This window comes from Episyrphus balteatus, chromosome 1, assembly GCF_945859705.1.
Source record: "Episyrphus balteatus chromosome 1, idEpiBalt1.1, whole genome shotgun sequence".
In the NCBI taxonomy this organism is placed as follows: domain Eukaryota; kingdom Metazoa; phylum Arthropoda; class Insecta; order Diptera; family Syrphidae; genus Episyrphus; species Episyrphus balteatus.
In genome coordinates, this window is record NC_079134.1 from 59,190,843 (window position 1) to 59,212,145 (window position 21,303).

The 21,303-nt window shown below is 30.5% G+C and overlaps 1 protein-coding gene across 3 annotated transcripts in view; it reads left to right on the forward strand.

Annotated features, from left to right (window-relative positions):
- Positions 1-930: 930 nt before the first annotated feature.
- LOC129907442 (aromatic-L-amino-acid decarboxylase) overlaps positions 931-21,303 on the forward strand; it is a 56,695-nt gene continuing 36,322 nt past the window's right edge. Inside the window, exons 1-3 of one of the 3 annotated variants that reach the window (XM_055983681.1) lie at positions 932-1,101; positions 3,437-3,558; positions 14,241-14,326. In XM_055983681.1, the coding sequence (XP_055839656.1) occupies positions 3,481-3,558; positions 14,241-14,326 (164 nt within the window). In that variant the 5' untranslated portion in view covers positions 932-1,101; positions 3,437-3,480. Of the gene's footprint in view, positions 1,102-3,436; positions 3,559-14,240; positions 14,327-21,303 lie in introns of all 3 variants that reach the window. The other 2 variants (XM_055983683.1, XM_055983682.1) reach the window with 2 other exon arrangements.

Below are 21,303 nucleotides of genomic sequence, written 5' to 3' on the forward strand. Positions count from 1 at the left end.
ATGTTAATAATTTTTTCGATATTCATCACCCAAAAAAAGATTATGTCAAAAAACAAATAGCATGTCCTAAATTTTTTACTTTTTTAATCGATATCTCGAAAACGGTTCATGATACACAAAAAATGTGTATGCATGAATTGTAGAACTCGTTAAAAGCTACAAAAAAGCTCCTTGTAAAATTTTCGCTTCTCGTCAGATAGCCGAGTTATTGTCAAAAAACCTTATCCTTATCCTTTTTTTCAAAATGGCGGAAAAAGCTCATAGGAAATCTTGGTCGAAAACTTCAAGTTAAGCTTTTTTAAGCATCCTCTACAACATATCCAAAATTTAGCTTTCTCGGTCATTTGTCATTTCTAAGCCGTTTTTTCCGACATAATGACTGGCCTAATAAGTGTACGTGAGTCTTAAATTTGTTCTCTTTTACTCCTTCTCACCCATAGATCATTAATCAAAGTCATCATTCACACCACTTGTTGAAATCAAAGTCATGCCCGTTGTTGAAATCAATAACAAAATGTATCAAGGACTAAACTTCCCTAACGCCCAACCCCTTTCTGAACATAAACTTGATTCCACTTAGCCTAACGGAGAGAAAAGTCAGTTCCATCTTAGAGATAAAGACGATGAGATAGATATACATACATAAATACACATTGCTTTTAAAAAGAATGTATTATGTGTTTGTGACGTGATTTGAAATCTGGTCTTTTTTTCAAGTAGTCAGAGTCAGAGGGTTTTCCCTACTTTAACGTCCAGCGTAAAATATAAAGACAAAACCTACATACTTACAGGTTTATGTTGAAAAGCCTCAGCTCTCTCAATTTGGCTTTGGCTTGCGTTTGACACCACCCCGTAGCTGCATGAAGTTGGAACAGAGCAAAAAAGATACATACATACGAAATTGAATTACAATTTAAAAGCTTCAGATATACATTTATTAGCACAGTCAGTGTTTGAACGTCTAGTGGGTAAGTTGTACCTTACCTTACCTTTGCTTGTGAATTGATTCGACACACAAAAACGTTTAAAACCCGAGCAACATCATAAATAAAGTGTATTATTTTTTTTTAATTGATTTTAAGTTTTATATTGACAGATAAAGTAAGTTGAAAAAATTATTTCCTATAGTATGGCTTGAGAAATTACTAGTCTTGTTTTATTTTATTTCAATTTTGTTTTTAAATAAAATAGTATTTTAAAATCTAGGCTTAGTTTTTTTTTTTTCAAAACGTGTGCTGTGTTGGTATCTGCTTGACAAACTAGTTGGGTGTTGACAAATTATTTTCTAAGAATTCGTTGAACAAATTGAATGCACTTACAAATTTGCCATATCGTTTAGAAGTTATCGAACGTTTAATTGCATAGTTTCTTAATATCATAATTTCACTTTCGAGTTTTGTTTATAATAGTTGGTCTAATTTTGTATCTTTTTATGAAAAATTCATTAGAATTAAATATTTAAAGTTTCACTGGGCTATGGTTAAGCATGAACAATAAAAAAAAAAAAAAAAACAATTTTCGAACACATACCTAGGATTAAATATTTAAAGTTTTATTAGGCTATGGTTAAGCATGAACAATTAAAAAAAAAAAAAAAAAAAACAATTTTCGAACACATACCTAGTACTTTTGTTAATGTTTTAAAAACTTGGTTTTACATGCAGTGTGTAATATTCCTTTCTATTTTATAGTGCTTACCTTTTGCCACTAAAATAGAAAGGTATAATTTCCACAAAACGAATCATTCTTCAATGTCATTATCGAAATTGTAATTTAATTGTTTCTATATTACCTATTTAATTTATGTTTTTAAGAAGTATGTAGTTGAAATGTGTCAAATAGTAATGGTTTTTTTTTGGATTGGATATTAATCGGCAAATCAAAACAGTTACGAAATCAATTAGAGGGGTATTTCGAATGTTGAAACAAATCAAATGCAACTTGATTATTTACTTTATATTTGTGTGAGTCTTACTTAATCAGTTAGATGAAGTTAGGTAGGTACTTCTATAACCATAATGATTTCGGCTCCAGTTAGTTCGCTAAATATTGCTAAGTAGAGTAGTTTTAGGTATAGGATTATTTGTATTTTATGAACGAAAATTGAAAAGAAGTATCTATTGAGTTTTACTTTATCAAGGAATTCTATACCTACTGCTTAATAAGGCGAAAGAAATGAATAACAAATATTTCTTATGTTGAATGCATTCTAATCTTCTACTTTTGCATGTAACTTTCTTCGCCTTAACCCAAAGTTGCTTTGTATGCTAAATTCGTGAAATAACATTATTTATTAATCAAATTTTATAAGAACTTTAATAAAACTCAAAATTAATGTAAAATTTAATGTTTATAACAAAAAAACATCTTTTTAAATGGCTTTGACCCCTACCCCTACTATGCAATGAAACAAAATTAAAAATCATGAAAGTCGTTTTAAAAAATGTACCTTATACCTAAATAAAAATTTTCAATCATATTTGAAAAAAAAAAAAAAAATTGGAACGCAATTAAAAAGAAAATATTACCAATAAATCAAATTTAAAAACAATCATTGTATTTTGGTCGATTTTCAAAAAATAATTGAATATTAAAAAAAAAACCGAAAATAATAAAATATTATGCTTTTATATTTTTAAGGTTTAACGTCGGCAAAACGTTTTTATTTTTAATTTTGGTTGAAATCTGTGCAGACGTTTACGTGAAAGTCAGAAATCAAGAAAAATCTTTCATCGTCCGAGTTTTAATTTTTGTTGATTTAAAAATTTAATGTGATAATGCCTAGTTTTATTTCAAAAAAAAAAAAAAACAACAAGCTATGTAGGTACCTTCATACGTGCAAGATTTTTGGACTCGAAAATGTCCATATACGCAATTCTTATTTACCATACAACCGTTTAAGAAAAACTTAAGTTTCATCAGCTGATTCCTACCTACCTATTTAGTTTCTTATTTCGTAAATTTCTCATATTTACCGTATAACTCAAATTTCACACACCAAACAATTTTTTTTTCTAAAATGACAACTTCAAATAGAAAAACAAATAGCTAATTAAAAAAATACAAAACCCGACTACTCTTTAAATCATGCTCTAAAAAGTATGAAATAAGAAAATATTCTTATCTGAAATTGTTATGTGATGATTGTTCGATTCCTTCCCTTGGAAAACGAAAATTTTGATACGGTAGCAATAAGTGACATCACTTTACAATTTCAGGTGAGAATGTTTCGTTTCATAATTTTTATTTTACTTTACTTTTATTTTTTGTTCATTAACTTAAATAGAATGTATATTTTTTAAACGTTGACTGCTTTACATGTAGAATTGAACTTTAATTTTGTATGTATTTATAGTTTGAATATTGATTGAATACGTATGTATGGGTATTAAATTAAATCTAAAACAACAGAGATTTACTTTTTTATATTTCCAAGCTATTAATTCATTTCGTTCGAATCTTACTAACAACATTTTTATCATGAGTGAAAGCTTATTAACTGATAAGACTGGCAATAGCAGCGAGAGAAATTGTGAACCCAAAAAAAGCCCTGAAAGTGTAAGTGCAACTAAGAACGTTCATATCTAGCATTTAAGAACCAATATTAATAAGATATTGATCTAATATATTATATACAATAGGAAATGAAAAATGAGTTATTCGACGCGAAAAAAAGATTTAATTTGTTTACAGGATTGTCAGGAACTTGTCATTTTTGAACCAAATTACAACTCCAAGACAAGCAATAGCCGTGTTTTATTGGTACCTATTCAGTATTTTCTGAGTAAATAATTTATTCTGTAAACAAGAAACGATTACTTTTATTTTTTATTAATAATCCTTTAATGTTGAAGCGTCAAAAATGTATAAGTTTAGAAACAAATTTTCTCTGTAAACCAACAAATACAAAACTTTTGTTTATCCTTAGCAATCATTTGTTGTTGTTTCCCATGCAAAATTGAAAATTACTTAAGAGGGCTAAAACTTTATTAAGTAACTAAATAGGAAAAATCAACCGTCGGAAAGATTTTGTTGCAGCTTTTAAGATGGGTTGATTATGAGATTTTTGAGGCTTCCACACTTTTGAAAAACACGAAACTTTCACTATAACGAAAACAATTTGTTTCTTTCCTTCTGCCACACATAATTTGTTAATAATTTGGGCTCCAGTTTCCGAGCACCGAAACGTGTGTTTTTAATGATTAAACTACAGTAAAGGTAATATTGGTCTCTGAAACTATTGGCAATATTATTCACTCTGGATTTACTTTGGATTTAAATTAATTTTAAATCCAATTAATTTTAAATAAATCTGAGTTTCACAAATCCAAGGATTTGATTTTTTTTTTTCATATTATTCACTCAAAAAAAATTATGTGATTATTCAATAAATTTTGTATAATTTGCATTTATCTTTATTTTTTTATTTTTAGGTTGTGAATATCAATGATTTGGATTTATTTTTGACATTTCCTTACATCTAGATGTATTTTTAAACTAAAATAATATGGCCGTAAAAGTATAATGGCTTAAACAGATGTGCGGCACACCTGCACGCATCGCTGCACCCAAAATACATGTACATTACTTTTTAAATTATTGATGTCACTCTCTGTAAAATAAAAAAATAAAATGCACGACTGGGTCGCACGACCTTGCTCTTAGAGTTAAAGTTGCTCAAATTTTAAAGACTTGTTACATAGAAATTGGTTAAATGTAATATATAGGTCCAATAAAATTCGTTTTTTTTTAAATAAAATAAATCCTGAAATCAAATTGCCCTCCAAAACAAGTATGCAGTTTTGATTGATATATTAATATTCATTTTTAGAAAAAAAAAATTTCAAAATCGTTAGAGCCGTTTTTGAAAAAACTAATTTTTTATAAATAATTTTTTGGAAAAGAGTTTTAAAACAAAATTGGTATGCCATTTTGTAGAAATCACTAATCAACATCTAAAAACAAAATTTCAAAAAAATTCAATGTCCCGTTTTCGAAAATTTGGTTTTTCAAAAAAAAGTTTTCAAATTTTTTTTAAAAATCCAAAAATAATTTTTTTTTTAATTTTGTTTTTGGCTTATATTAAAATTATATAAATGCTTCTTCACAAAAAGTTTCGTTGAAATCGAATAAGCAGTTTCGGAGATAATCGGATTTGAAAAAAACGGCACTATGGCAGGTACCGTTAATAATGATTTTCAAAAAAAAAAATTTTATAAGATGATAGACATTGCCTTAAAAGTTACATTTGAATTTTTTAAGCAAAATCGTTGGAGCCGTTTTTGAGTAATTTCAATTTTACTAAAATCGGTATATGACAAGTACCGTTATTTTTGGTAAATTATTGATGTCGCTCTCTGTAAAAAAAAAATAAAATGCACGACTGGGTCGCACGAACTTGCTCTTAGAGTTAAAGTTGCTTAAATTTTTAAGACTTGTTATATAGAAATTTGGAAAATGTAGGTATATAGGTCAAAAAAAAAATTAAAAACAAATAAAATTCGTTTTTTAAAAAAATAAAATAAAGCCTGAAATCAAATTGCCCTCCAAAACAAGTATGCAGTTTTGATTGATATATTAATATGCATTATTAGAAAAAAAATTTTCGAAATCGTTTGAGCCGTTTCTTAAAAAACTAATTTTTTATAAATAATTTTTTGGAAAAAAAGTTTTAGAACAAAATTGGTATGCCATTTTGTAGAAATCACTAATCAACATCTAAAAACAAAATTTCAAAAAAATTCAATGTCCCGTTTTCGAAAATTTGGTTTTTCAAAAAAAAATTTCAAATTTTTTTTTAAAATCCAAAAATTATTTTTTTTTAAGTTTTGTTTTTGGCTTATATTAAAATTATATAAATGCTTCTTCACAAAAAGTTTCATTGAAATCGAATAAGCAGTTTCGGAGATAATCGGATTTGAAAAAAACGGTACTATGGCAGGTACAGTTAATGATTTTCAAAAAAAAAATTTTTATAAGATGATAGACATTGTCTTAAAACTTACATTTGAATTTTTTAAACAAAATCGGTGGAGCGGTTTTTGAGCAATTTCAATATTACTAAAATCGGTATATGACAAGTAGGTATACCGTTATTTTTGGTCCAAAAAAATTAATTCCAAAAACCCCTCTGGAGAGTCGCCAAATAATGCTACATACCAAGTTTGACATCAATCGGTCCATCCGTTTAGGCTGTAGCATCGTTTACAGACAGACAGACGGACTTCCGGGACCCACTTTTTTGGCATTCTCTACCATCGTAATGTCATGGAAAAATGCTATCTCAACTTTTTTTTTGTACGAATGCATGACTTGATATATAGTACCTATATCGCAAGTAAAAATGACAACCTTGATATTTAAGGAAACGATTATATGCGGTAAAAATGGATTATATACGGTTAAAATGGAAGAAATAATTGAATTTATAAAACAAAACAAGACGGTTATGTTTTGTTTTATAAATTCAATTACATAGTTCTTTAATTTTAACAAAATCAAAACAAACGTTATTTAAATTTTTGAATTAAAGATTGTGTCAGTAATGCCAAATAACAATTATTTTGTATTTTTACTTGCGATATAGGTACTATATATCAAGTTATGCATTCGTACAAACAAAAAAAGTTGAGATAATATTTTCCCATGATATTGCGATGATACATAGAGAATGCCCAAAAGAGGGTCCCGGAAGTCCGTCTGTCTGTCTGTCACTCTGTCAGTCCGTCAATCTGTCAGTATGTCTGCCTGTCTTTATACGAAGCTTAAGCCTAAACGGATGGACCGATTATCATCAAACTTGGTATTTAGCGTTTTTTGGCGACTCTCCAGAGGGGTTTTTGGATTTTTTTTTTATTAGAAGAGGTTTGTGTATAGCTTTCATACTTGCAGGGCAGCTGCTTGTGTAATCAATTTATATTGAAGGTTTTGAATGAACAACAACAACTTGTGTGTGTTACCACCAAGTTCATAGGAGTTATAGCTATTTCACAGAGACCAACCCGATCATCAGACTCCTTTCAGTGGTGCTAAGTCGCTTATGTTCGAGGCTTGAACTCACGACCTAGCGGTTGGGAGGCCGACGCACTACGCATCGCACTTCGCAACACCGCTGCCAATTGTGAATTCATAACCCCGAACAGGTTTTCCAATTATCAAGTTTAACCCCTGTTCGGGGTTATTAATTCACAAGTTTCAGCGGTGGTGCGATGCGTAGTGCGTCGCACAGTGGGGCACCTTGTATGGGAGACCGGAAAAAAACTCAATTAAGACTAAACTAATGAACCAATTTTCATGAAATTTACAGGAAAGGTAGCTAATAGCAAGAAAAACCTGCATCAATGACCAACCATTGCCACGACCACTCAGAAAAAAATTATATTAAAAAATCTGAAATCAAGTTTTTGCTGTTGTAAATGACTTACTTCCAATCACTTTTTTACTAGAAAAATCAAATTCTTTTGAGTTTATTTGAACATTTTATTAATAAATACCGTTTAAATTTTACATAAATCAAAAAAAAAATCAAAAATTTTTCAAAAAAGGAAAAATATCCAAAAACGGTAGGTAGGTATGACATTTTTTTCAAAATTTAACTTTTTTGGAAACTTTTTTTTTCTTTGGTTAGTTCTAAAATTTAAACGGCTACCAAGCCTAAACTTTTCCTTCAATTAGCGGAACATTCCATCAAATCATTCTATCTTTTTTTGGAGACAAGTGGAACTTAAGATAAGAGAGGCTTCAAATAACCAGTTTTACTGTATTCCGATTCCGATAGTTATAAATAAAGTCAAAAAAGTGGCTTAGTGAAAAAAAACATTTGTTTTAATAGGTAAATGTGCAATGCAGGTTTCATTAATACAAACTCCTGATCCCAACAGCCACTACATTGGGAAAAACTTTAAAATTGTGGGTTTAAAATTTTTTTTTGCAATCTTATCAAAAACTTTGCGTTTTTTCGCAAAACGGACTTCACATTCAGATTTAGCATACCAAAATACATTTAGAAAGATTTGTCTGGCGAAAATAGCTGCTTATTTATTTTTCCTTATTTTTTTTTTTTTGCTTTTTTGGAATGATTTTTTCAGATTGAAATTGCTATAAAAACCGAATACGGACGTCTTCGGGTGAGATTTTTTTTGAAAACTATTGCTGAGATTTAACACTATCTAACGAAACCTATCCGCCAACAGAGGCAAACAGAGGAAGTAGTTAAACCCTTATGTGAACATAAAAAGTCACTAAAATGGAATGTTTTTTGTCAAAAAAATCGTATTCAATTCTTTTTCGCTAAACTAATGTACCATATTGTTTGTCAATTTCTTTTAAGCCTATTTACGAAAAAAGTTGGTTCAAACCTTGAAATTATACGGTAAATAGATCATTTTGAAACTACTTGTATTTTTATCAGTTTTCACTATTTTTCAATTTTGAGCGATAATCTCCAGGCCCACAATTTTTTTTTTTTGAAAAACAGTTTCCATTTTCTGATTCTTCAACTAATTTATTGTTAGAAACACGTGCAGTATCAAAATAAATCGAACTTCTGAAAGTTGGGTTTTTTCCGCCTTTTCCCCACTGTGCGTCGCGTCGGCCTCCCAACCGCTAGGTTATTTTTGATGGCTACCCTTCCTCTCTGACGTTTAATGACACCTCTTCTTCAGATCCTGATGTTATTAGTAACTTCTTCAGTGGTGCAGTGCAATAACACCCGCGGCAAATACCCCTGCAGGTGTTATTACCCAAACGAAAAGGTAATATCCCCTGCAGGCTTTATTTCCTTTTAAAAGTGGCAATAACACTCACTTTGAAAAGGTATTAAACCCCACAGTTGTTTTTTTCATTCTGAATGTGAATAATAAGCACTTTCAGTTGTAATAGGCATTTAAAAGTGTATGGCGTGTACAATTTTTTGGTTTTCGATCTTTTAAAGTGGATCAGTTAAAACTGGAAAAAAATAATAAGAAAAAGCTAAAACACCCACGGGTGTAATTGCCGTATTAAAAAGGAAATAAACCATGCAGGGAAATTTCCTTTTCATTTGGGTAATAACACCTGCAGGGGTTATTGGCGCGAGTGTTATTGCACTGCATCGAAAAAATATGCAAACTGAAAGAGGATTATTCTGCTGGACATATGGTATATCAGCCATCGTCTTAAAAAACTGTTTAATTCACTTGGTTCATGCGCTTACCACCCGGCATTTTGCCTGAGTCATGAGAAGTATAATTTATAATTCCCTTTCTCAAGAAAGAACGTACAAATGATGTCTCCAACTATCGTCCCATAGCAAAACTGTTATGCATACCTAAATTGTTTGAAACCATTATATATGATGCAATATCTTTTCATTGCAAACCTATAATATCCCCACTTTAACACGGTTTTGTCACAGTCAGATCAACTATTACCAATTTAGTAGATTTCGCTTCTCATATAATTTCCACAATGGATCAAGGTGATGAAGTCGATGTAAGAGCAACTGATTTTAGTAAGGCTTTCGACAAAATGTCTCACAAAATAATTATTTTCAAGTTAGAAGCTATGAGATTTCCTACAGTCTTCATCCTTTGGCTGAATTCATCTTTATAGTCGATTTTAGATCTTCATTTTCCCTCCTTTTCAACGTACCTTTGGGTCAGAGTTACACAGAAAGAGTTGGGAAACTCTTATACAGGTTTGCCTTCAAGCTGCGTGTCGTACGCTTTTGACTAAGTATCCGTGAAAAGTCGACACTTTTGGCTAAGTATGCGTGAAAAGTCTTACACTTTTGGCGTGAAAACACTGTGGTTACACTGTGTGTGTGTATATACATATGTATATAAATATATATATATATATATATATATATATATATATTAGGGTGGGTCAAAAAAATCGAAATTCTTTTTTTTGAATTGGTACTCCGAAAAATCGATTGCTAGACCCCTCTAGAATATACACACCAAATATGAGCTCTTTATATTAATGGGAAGGTCCTTTGCAATTTTCCATTTTTACATCAAGCTTCTACTAAAAAAAAATATTTTTTTTATTAATTGACTTTTTAGCAAATTTCTTTTCAGATTCTTGTAGGAAATTGAACGCTCTACAAAACAGGCCTTATACACTTTTTTCGTTTATCTAACCGTTGAATAGATATTTGAGGTAAAAAAATCGAGAAAATCTTTAAAAATTCGTTTTTTGGTCTTAATTTTGTAACAATTGAAAAATTATAATCATCAAACGCGCAAGACATATTCTTGTTGGAAATTGATTGCTCCACAAAAAAGGTCTTGTTAACTTTTTTCATTAATCTAACCATTCTAAAGGTATTCGAGGTCAAAGTTAAAAAAAATTATGAAAACATTTTATATTTTAAAAAATTTTCCAGTTCACTGAAAATTTAATATTTTCAATTTAACAAGACGTAATCTTGTAGGAGCTTAAACGTTCTACAAAAAATTCCTTGGCATCAAATTGATTGCTTTAACCGTTTAGAAGATATTCGTATCCAAATCGCAATGCATACGGGTCATAAGAAAACTATTGAAATCAGTGAGCATTGGTTTGGATACGAATATCTTCTAAACGGTTAAAGCAATCAATTTCATTCCAAGAAATTTTTTGTAGAACTTTTAAGCCCCTACAAGAATATATCTTGCTAATTTGAAAATTATGAAGTTTCAGTGAATTGGAATTTTTTTTTAAATATAAAAAGTTTTTATATTTTTTTTAACTTTGACCTCGAATATCTTTAGAATGGTTAGATTAATGAAAAAAGTTAACAAGACCTTTTTTGTGGAGCAATCAATTTCCAACAAGAATATGTCTTGCTCGTTTGATGATTATAATTTTTCAGTTTGTTACAAAATTAAGACCAAAAAACGAATTTTTAAAGATTTTCTCGATTTTTTTACCTCAAATATCTATTCAACGGTTAGATAAACGAAAAAAGTGTATAAGGCCTGTTTTGTAGAGCGTTCAATTTCCTACAAGAATCTGAAAAGAAATTTGCTAAAAAGTCAATTAATAAAAAAAATATTTTTTTTTAGTAGAAGCTTGATGTAAAAATGGAAAATTGCAAAGCGGAGGACCTTCCCATTAATATAAAGAGCTCATATTTGGTGTGTATATTCTAGAGGGGTCTAGCAATCGATTTTTCGGAGTACCAAATCAAAAAAAAAATTTTCGATTTTTTTGACCCACCCTAATATATATACAGGGTGTCCCGGGATGATATCAGAAGAGGGATGATTCTTGGGTATATTCTAAGAAAAAAATTGTTCTACAGTAACTCTCTATCTGCAAAGTTGATACCCTTTAGCGATGATTTAAGAAAACGCTTACTTTGGAATGCCTTACTCATGTTAATGTTAATAACTCCGTTAATACTTATGATAAAAACTTCATTAATCTTAACTACAAAAATAAATTTTTAATTCGTACCTAATTTTGACTAAAGCAAAAAAACACATTTTTTAGAGATTTTACCTGATGCAGGTTTTCCCAAATATCATAAAATCTATAAGTTTTCTGGCAAACTTGTGAACAACATTTTTGTTTATTATTGTTTTCTTCATAAGAATAAATTTATAAAACACTATATTTATAACACATTTTTCGAAGAAAATCGGCCCCAAAGTCAAAAATTATCATGGGTAAGAAAAAAATAATTCCATTCAAAAATTAATATCTGAGCAATAAAAAAAGATCATAACATTTTTAAAGTGCAGGTAGAAAGAATAGCATCTCTCAACCCTTCTTACGTGCGTGTAATTAACTCTCAAGAATAGAAGAGACCTACAGTTTACCGCAGAATCCGAACGGCTATACGGCTAAGCAGAGATGCACTTTTTCAAGAAAATGATACTCTTGGAAGATTTGTAAATTCTTCGCAAGAGGTAGTACCCCTGAAAAAAAACTTTTTAGTTTTTGTTGGTGGAGGCTGAGAATCGAATTCACGATATCTGGCGCTGTAGTCCATCGCAATTACCATCGCGCCACGGAGCACTACACTGTGTGTGTATTTCTTATTTATTCACCTATACAAAAGAAATTACAACAACACGAAATAAACAAACGAAACGAAAGTTTCCAATCCCCTTCTAGGTATCTCTGCTTCGGGTGTACCACAAGGCAGCCATCTAGGCCCATTGTCATTAATTCTAGCAATAAGTGATGTAACCCAGGTTCTTAACTGTGGACTTTCCATATATGATAAGAAAATATTTAAAAGTTTCTCCTCAATTGAAGATTTGTATGATTTGCAACGTAATTTGAATATTTTTTCCTTCTGGTGCCAAAAAAACCAAACTTGAGCTTAACGTCAGTAGATGTCACACCATCACTTTCTCACGTAAGCGCATAGTTCCTCACCCCGACCATATTATATTAATGGCGAAACTGTGCCATAAGTCGATTCCATACGTGATTTGGGTGTCATTTGTGACAAAGAGCTCAACTTTCGTTCACACATTGACAACATAATACATAAAGCTAACTCGACCCTTGCCTTTATAAAGAGATGGTTAAAAGAATTCTCTGATCCGTATCAGCAGGCCCATATTAAACGTATCGAATCTGTGCAACGAAGATGTCTACGTTTCGGCTTGCGTTGTTTAAGGAGGGATGATTCCTTCAATCTTCCTCCTTACGAAAATTGCCTTAAACTCCTAAACATACAAACCTTGTGCTTGTACACTCGTCGTAATAATGCTGATATTCTCTTTGTTCATCTGTTACTTACAGTTAACATTGACTGCCCGTATTTGCTCGAAAAGATTTCATTTAATAGAAAACCTCGTCGCTTAAGAAATGTATCCTTTTTCGACTTCCTCACTTGAATGTTGAACAACTGCAAAAATTCCAATATTTTCGATCTACACCTTTCTAAATCTTCCTTAAAAAATGCCTTCTTGAATTTACCGTCCTAACTCCCATTTAATTTTAATTTATTCTTAAGTAATTTGAATATTAGTCATAATTTCATTATTCATAATTTATTTACATTATTTCCTTATGTTAACTAGTACATACTTGTGAAGAAAGTCGTGAATCCATATAAATTTGTATTTTGTATGCACCCCTGAATGTTCGTGTGAACCTTGGTGGAGAAAAAAATGGAGAGTTTTACTTCACGAGCGATAAAGTAGTTCACGTGCAAAATGTACGGGAATCTCTTTCACACATAAGAATTAATTAAAATTTTAAATTTTAGCATGAGTTTCTATGCCTCATTCATATTTTTTCAAACAAATAAATTTGAAAATTGAAGAAAAAAGGAATGTGTGTATTTTGTTGCTTATGTAGGTACGTATTCATGAGATTAACAAGCTTAAAGAAAGTACCAGCGATTGATGTCAAATGTTCACTAGCACAGAGATTTGTTTATGTAGACTTCAACAGAAGTATGTATATGTATGTATATATGCTTAAGTATTTAAGAAATTTTGTATATACCTAACCTAGATGTTTTTTTATAGATTAAAGAAGCTTGTGTCAAGTTTTGTAATAAAATTAAGAGCCCCTTCCTATACGATTTTTTTCTTTTCTCCTGAATCATCCTGTATTTTCAATCAGAAAGGTCCTTTGAAATTTTCTTAGGGAAGAGTCGTATCCTAGCTATTGAGAGTTATAGGGAGAAAAAATAACGCCAGGGATAACTTTAATTCTAGTATATTTAATCATAATAAAGTTGAATACACTAGAGACTAGAGATAAAGTTAAATATTATTTTCAAAATGGTACAACCATAGAAAAACCAACACGACACTAACTGAGATTTGTACGCAAAATCAACCCCTCTTCAATATTTCACCCCAATTTTGCTGACGTAACAACGACTCCCCGTCCCCATTTACAGAACTAATACTTCTTTATTAAGGCCGAGAGCTGACAGAAAATTTTTCGCATGAAATGTTATTGCAAGTAAGTACATGCCGTCCACGGAGTACGGAAAGCTCTCCGTTGGCTTTCCATAGGTCGGCTTATTGTGATAGCGATTGCAAGAACGTTAGTCTGCCGCCATGTATAGAAGATCTATTGTTGTGCTAATATTTTGTTTGATTTCATAATCATGTAAAAAACTGTTTTGTTTTTGCACTTTTTCTCAGAAAAGTCAACAAAGACTACCGATTTTGCTACGGCCAGGTACAAATTGGATACTTTTCATGCAGCTGTCAGCTCTTAGACTAATAATAATAATAACATTTGTTTCATATCAAACTATTTTCTTTATGCCGGATTATTTTTTTTTACAGATCGACATGGAAGCTGCTGAGTTCAAAGATTTTGCGAAGTCTATGATTGATTACATTGCGGAATATCTGGAAAACATCAGAGACAGGTAAACAATTTTTAGTTATTAATACCAAGCCAACATAGTGACGTCGTCGGCAACAATAAAATATTTAAACTTTTATGGCTGCCAAATTTTTTTTTTATTAAAATTTTTTTTTAATTAAAGAAAATCTAAATTTTAAATTTTAAAAATTAATTAAATGATGTCAAAAAATTGTCTAGACAATTTTCCAATTTTTAAGCGGTAGAAGCATTTTTTTTTCACAAATCTAGTTGTGTAAGATCCACTTAATACCTACTAAAAAAACACATGGGATATTATTTGAACAGCCTGTGGGTTTCAAAATAGACTGATAATAATTGATTCCTTAGTCAGCTATTACATGAAGCCTCAAGAGGCGCGCCTCTTTTCAAAACTAATGAGTGCAAAAGAGAAAGAAGATAAAACAAAAAAATTATCCGACCGGAGAGTCGTGGGCCAAAATTCTGAGCCTCTTTTTTGACGTTTCTTTTTCCACTCTTTCTTTTTTCAACATTCCCTTTCTTTTCTTTTTGCTTCTTGGTGGAATACAACAACAACAATACTTAAATCAAAAGAGAAATGTCAAATTTGAGTCTTTGACTCAAGAGGCATCATGTAATAGTACGCGCCTCACAGAATGATTATCACTGTGATAGTTTTTAGAACTTTTTTTCGCAACAGAGCGGAGACACATCGATTCTAGTTAATTCGAGTATGCTGAATTCAGTAGTGGCAACCGTTTTGAAAGTTTGGCTCAAGTTTTCGAGAAATTTCGAAAATAAAATCTTAGGTCGGGACTATTAAAATACTGATAATTTCGAATAATTAAGTTTTTTTAAACAGTTTTTAGTTTAGAGAAAAGCTATTCCTGTATATAGCTATATGTTTAACACTATTCCAACCTAGATTGTTATGTTTCGGTCGCTTACAAACATTTTATAAACAAAAACTTCACTTTTTCATGTTTTTTTTTATTTTGTTGACTTTCAAAGCCTTTAATATGGAGGCAATTTGAGTTTAACATTGATTCGGGATATATTATATTATTTAAATAGCATATCATTCCAAAAATGAATAAAATACTGCAAACCTGAAAAAGTTCACTAGTGAAAATTAGTCTATTAAGCTACGAAAATGTATTAAATAACACTGGTAAGCAAAATTAAACTTTTTTTTTGCCACAAGAACCAAAATATACTTTTCTGAAGGTGAAAGGGGTGCTGAACTCGAATCCGAAGCCATACATATATATTTGGCTTCCTTTTTTTTTTTAAATATTACAGTTATAAAAGTTTTTCCAAAAACTGTTTAATTCATTAATTTATTTTCTGATATATCTTAAGCTTAAGTTGAAAATCCAAAAACTATCTTAATTTAATCTTAAGTTCAGGTTTTGATACATTTCCGTAGCTTAGTAGGCTGATTTTCACTAGTGAACTTTTTCAGGTTTGCAGTATTTTATTCATTTTTGGAATGATATGCTATTTAAATAATATAAAATATCCCGAATCAATGTTAAACTCAAATTGCCTTCATATTAAAGGCTTTGAAAGTCAACAAAATAAAAAAAAACATGAAAAATTGAAGTTTTTGTTTATAAAATGTTTGTAAGCGACCGAAACATAACAATCTAGGTTGGAATAGTGTTAAACATAAAGCTATATACAGGAATAGCTTTTCTCTAAACTAAAAACTGCTTAAAAAACTTAATTATTCGAAATTATCAGTATTTTAATATCCCCGACCTAAGATTTTATTTTCGAAATATCTCTAAAACTTGAGCCAAACTTTCAAAACGGTTGCCACCACTGAATTCAGCATACTCGAATTAACTAGAATCGATGTGTCTCGCTTCTGTTGCAAAATCGAACTATCACAGTGTTATCAAAAGAAAATTCGAAAAAAGAGTCAAGCCTCTTGAGGCTTCATGTAATAGCTGACTTATCAAACACTGAAAATCATATGTTCCTTTGCCTTCAAGTAAATAACTGAAGGTTTCAGGTGTTCATGTTGTTTTTTATTTGTTTTTATTTTAAATCATGTTATATATAGACTATAAAAGTCTGTTTTCTTAACTTTTTTTAATACTCGACGTTATTTGTTTATTTGTTTAAATTCAAAGATTATAAAATGCGTTTTAATTAATTTAATTGTTAACTTCATTATTTGTAACTTCCCCATTTGTAATATTTCTATTTCATAAATAAATTATTTATGCAAAATAACATGCAATATTTACCAAAAATGCTCTTGTTAGCCGCAGTTTTTCATTTGGTATCGTATTTCATTTTCCAAAATTTATTATTACTTTACTGTAGGTTAAGCTTGAAACTTGAAAACCCGGCGATTCACTCTCATTTGCTTTTTGGCTTTGGCCTTCAAGCAGGCAATACCTCTAATAAATAAATTTCTACACTAGCCCATAAAGTTAAAAGAACAATCAAAATGAATCAACCATTGAAAAATGATCATATAATGATAAAACTAAAACGATAAAAAGCTAAATTCTTCTAGTTCGATCTGAATAGATCTTATTAGCATTTTTTTTTAATAGTGATTAGAAATATCCCGAAATCAATTTTTTTATTTTTTTTTATATAGGAAAGTGGGAAACTTATTTCTGATAAAATAATTATAGGTTATTTTTAGAAAAAGCTTCAAATTTCTTTTTGTTTGACGCTTTCAAGATTTTTTTAGACTGCAATATTAGTCATTAAAAGAAAATCTAACTTTTGACTTTAACTATCAATACCTCAAGATCAATCAAACCGAACTTCTTTTTCCAAGCCAAATAACCTTTCGCTCTCATTTTTATGGATATCAGCATCAACCACAGTTGATTTATCTAAATCAATCTTTAGGTCAGCATTAAAGCTAAAAAATATTTACATAAATACCTAACAACTGAAAAATATCACCTTGAACTAAAAAAAAAAAAGCTTTTAAATTTATGTGCTCTCGCAACAAAAACCCCCAATGTTGTTTTATATTATTAATATACACTCCCCTTCAACTGAATAAGCACACAAATTTTTAAAGGTATTTTGTCCATTTTTTCCTAAGATTGATCTTTCATGTAACATTTGATGATGTTTACAGTTAGCTTACGATGTTGAGAAACCAAATCAGAAAGAATAATTCTCAAAGTACCGCTATTTTTTTTCGTGTTCTCTTACAAAGCGTCCCATATGGAAAAATGCAGTTTTTTTTTGCGTCAACTGAATAGACACACGGTCTTTCAAGGTCAATATCTTCGTTGTTTATCAGAGTTTTGAGGTGTTTGGCATACTAAATCAAAGGTTGAAATGTTCTCAGTGAGATTTTGTCATTTAATTAAAATTTAAAAAAAAGTAGTAGATTAAAAGCTTTGAATACTGTCGACAGAGCTTAAATTAATTTGTTAACGGAACAAGTACTGACCGGGTCTGCTATAGCTACCAAAATTGATCGGAGTTTTAGTGTGTTGCCTATTCGTACCTCAAAAATAAAAGTTCGTACAGGAAAAATATGAATTAAGGTAAAAAACGGCAAAAATAGCAGTTAATCGACGAGAAATTTTGAGATCTGCCTCCAATTCATTTGACTCTGGGGCAAAAATCAAACAAAAAGCTGGTGTTTCTGCAAGTGTTTCAACACTCCGCAGAGTAATTAACAGCACGGATCATTTTAACCCATTAAAAGTCCAAAAGAAACCAACTTTAAACAAGCAACAAAAAGGTATTCGTTTAGAATTTTCTAGACTCCATATGAGCTGGAAAAATGAGTGACGCAAAGTGGTTTTTTTCATTTGAAAAAGGTCAATTTTGATGGCCCCGATGACTTCAATTATGAATCCATCAAAATTGAACTTTTTCAAATGAGAAAAACCACTTTGCGTCACTCATTTTTCCAGCTCATATGGAGTCTAGAAAATTCTAAACGAATACCTTTTTGTTGCTTGTTTAAAGTTGGTTTCTTTTGGACTTTTAATGGGTTAAAATGATCCGTGCTGTTAATTACTCTGCGGAGTGTTGAAACACTTGCAGAAACACCAGCTTTTTGTTTGATTTTTGCCCCAGAGTCAAATGAATTGGAGGCAGATCTCAAAATTTCTCGTCGATTAACTGCTATTTTTGCCGTTTTTTACCTTAATTCATATTTTTCCTGTACGAACTTTTATTTTTGAGGTACGAATAGGCAACACACTAAAACTCCGATCAATTTTGGTAGCTATAGCAGACCCGGTCAGTACTTGTTCCGTTAACAAATTAATTTAAGCTCTGTCGACAGTATTCAAAGCTTTTAATCTACTACTTTTTTTTAAATTTTAATTAAATGACAAAATCTCACTGAGAACATTTCAACCTTTGATTTAGTATGCCAAACACCTCAAAACTCTGATAAACAACGAAGATATTGACCTTGAAAGACCGTGTGTCTATTCAGTTGACGCAAAAAAAAACTGCATTTTTCCATATGGGACGCTTTGTAAGAGAACACGAAAAAAAATAGCGGTACTTTGAGAATTATTCTTTCTGATTTGGTTTCTCAACATCGTAAGCTAACTGTAAACATCATCAAATGTTACATGAAAGATCAATCTTAGGAAAAAATGGACAAAATACCTTTAAAAATTTGTGTGCTTATTCAGTTGAAGGGGAGTGTACTTCTATGTCAAGGTGGTTGCACGTAAGTAAAAGTAATGTAGCCATTAGCCCCCATGGATGAATCACCATGAGGTTATAAGTCTGTAAAGAATTCCCATTTGAAAAATTCAAATTAAAACCGGGTAAGCCAGTTTAGAAAACTTTTGTAAAACATTAATTTGTACTTCGCTGATGCAGTGGTTAATAAATTAATAGGTAGGTAGGTAGGTAGGCACTCGTACGAAAAGAAATGTATCAATTAATTTTTGATCAAAGATAAACATTATTTTTTCAAATGGCGTATTTTCACAATCATTAAGTATATACCAAAATTTAATTTTTCTACTTGCGATAATTACTATAGAACAAGTTTAGGATTCGTAAAAAAAATCGAACTCGAAATAACAATTTTACATGACATTACGATAATGGAGAATGCCAAAAAAGTGGGTCCGGCAATTCTGTCTGTCTGTCTGTCTGTATATACCTCGAGCTACAGCCTAAACAAGTGAAGTGATTTTCTTCAAACTTGGTAGTTAGCAGTTTTTGGTGATTCCCTAAGGGGAAATTGAAATTTTTTTTTATGACCAAAACTAACGGTACCTGCCATATAACGGAAATAGAAAAGTTAATTATTTTCAAAAACGGCTCTAACGATTTTGATTAAAATCTTTGTTTATATTTTTTGTACCGTTATTAACGGTCCCTGTCATAGAACGGTTTTTTTTTTCTGAATATCTCGTACAAAATTGACCCGATTTTAACGAAAATTTTTATGCTAAAGCGTTTAGCTAAAGACAATACTAAAATTTTATAAAATTTCCAAAAAACGCATTTTTGGATTTTTTAAAAATATTTCAATTTTTTTTTTTTTGAAAAATCAATTTTTTGAAAACGGGTTGGTGAAAAATTTAGAAATTTCGGTTTTATGTGTAAATTAATTATTTCTTTAAAATGGAAAACAAACTTTTTTTTGAAAAATGTTAGAAATTTTTTATACATAAAAAATTATTTAAAAAAAACGGCTCTAACGATTTTCGAAAAATTTTTCCAAAAATACCTTTTTATACAAGTAACAAAATGGCATACTTGGTTTTTTGTAAAACATCATTGTAAACGGTGTTTCATTAATTATAAAAGCAGATTTTATTTTTGTACACTATTTATGCAATTTCTTGAAAATATCAAATTTTAAATTTTTCCTAATTTTCTTGAATAAAAAGCTTTAATATTATAGAGCGGGCAGCCACTGCAGAAACGCTCAACTCATTGAGCTAAAAAATTAAAGCTAATAATGTTTTTTTTTTGAAAACCAGAGGTCTTCCAAGCCAAAAATTGGAAGTTAGGTCACGCAGCTTGTTTCAAGGTTAGGATCGTTTTTCACTTATAACGTTCCTCCAAGCTGGGGGGTGAAATGTCAAGATGTGGCTTGGTAGACCTCTGGTTTTCAAAAAAAGAAATTATTAGCTTTAATTTGGAATTAAATTCGCCTCTTAATTCGGTAAGTTGCAAGGGGCGCAGCGTATTATTTGAGACTTTTTCGTGAAATATTCGTACTTTTGCATATACTTTGGGTCATTGTTAATAACCTATCAAGCTTTTTCCAAAACATCGTTTTATATTTAAATGCTAATAACTCTTATTTTTATTTTATAGTGAAACAACTCCTTAACTCATCGACCAAAATACCAAAAAACAAGACTTTATGAAAAAACTCACTTTCATCGCTTCTAACCTTAAAACGGGGTGCATGACAAAACTGCCAGACTTTCACCCGGAAGACCTCTGAATTTTGATAGCTGACAATATTACCTTTAATTTGACACCAATATTGTCTTTTAACTCTATGAGATGCACAATGCACTTATCCACGCCAATCGTGCCAGGATGCAAACGGGAAGACCTGTGGTTTTCGTAACTACTAATACCCCTCTTTCACTTCCCATTTGAAATTTTCTTTAGCTCGATGAGTTAAGCGTTTCTGCAGTGGCCGCCCGGTCTATTAGAGTTACTTTTAGCATAAGAGCAAGTACATGCGACCCCAGTCGTGCATTTTATTTAAGTTTTTATTAGACTGCAATATCAGTCATCAAACCAAAATAATAATATTCGCCTAAACAAATCACTACAACAGGTCTCAGGCTTTTGAGTATTTTAAAAGATACTCCAACTTACATCTTGAATTGACATATGGATTGGCTTAACAATTAGTTCTATGAAATGTAAAAATTAAAAAAAATTTACCTATACCCAATAATCGAATGTTAATAAACTTGCTATAAAAAATAAAAGCTTGGCTTGTATTTTTTGTCTTAATCAAGCAAAAAAAATACAAGTTTATCACGGTTTATCGCTTTAAAAAAGTTTTTTTTTATG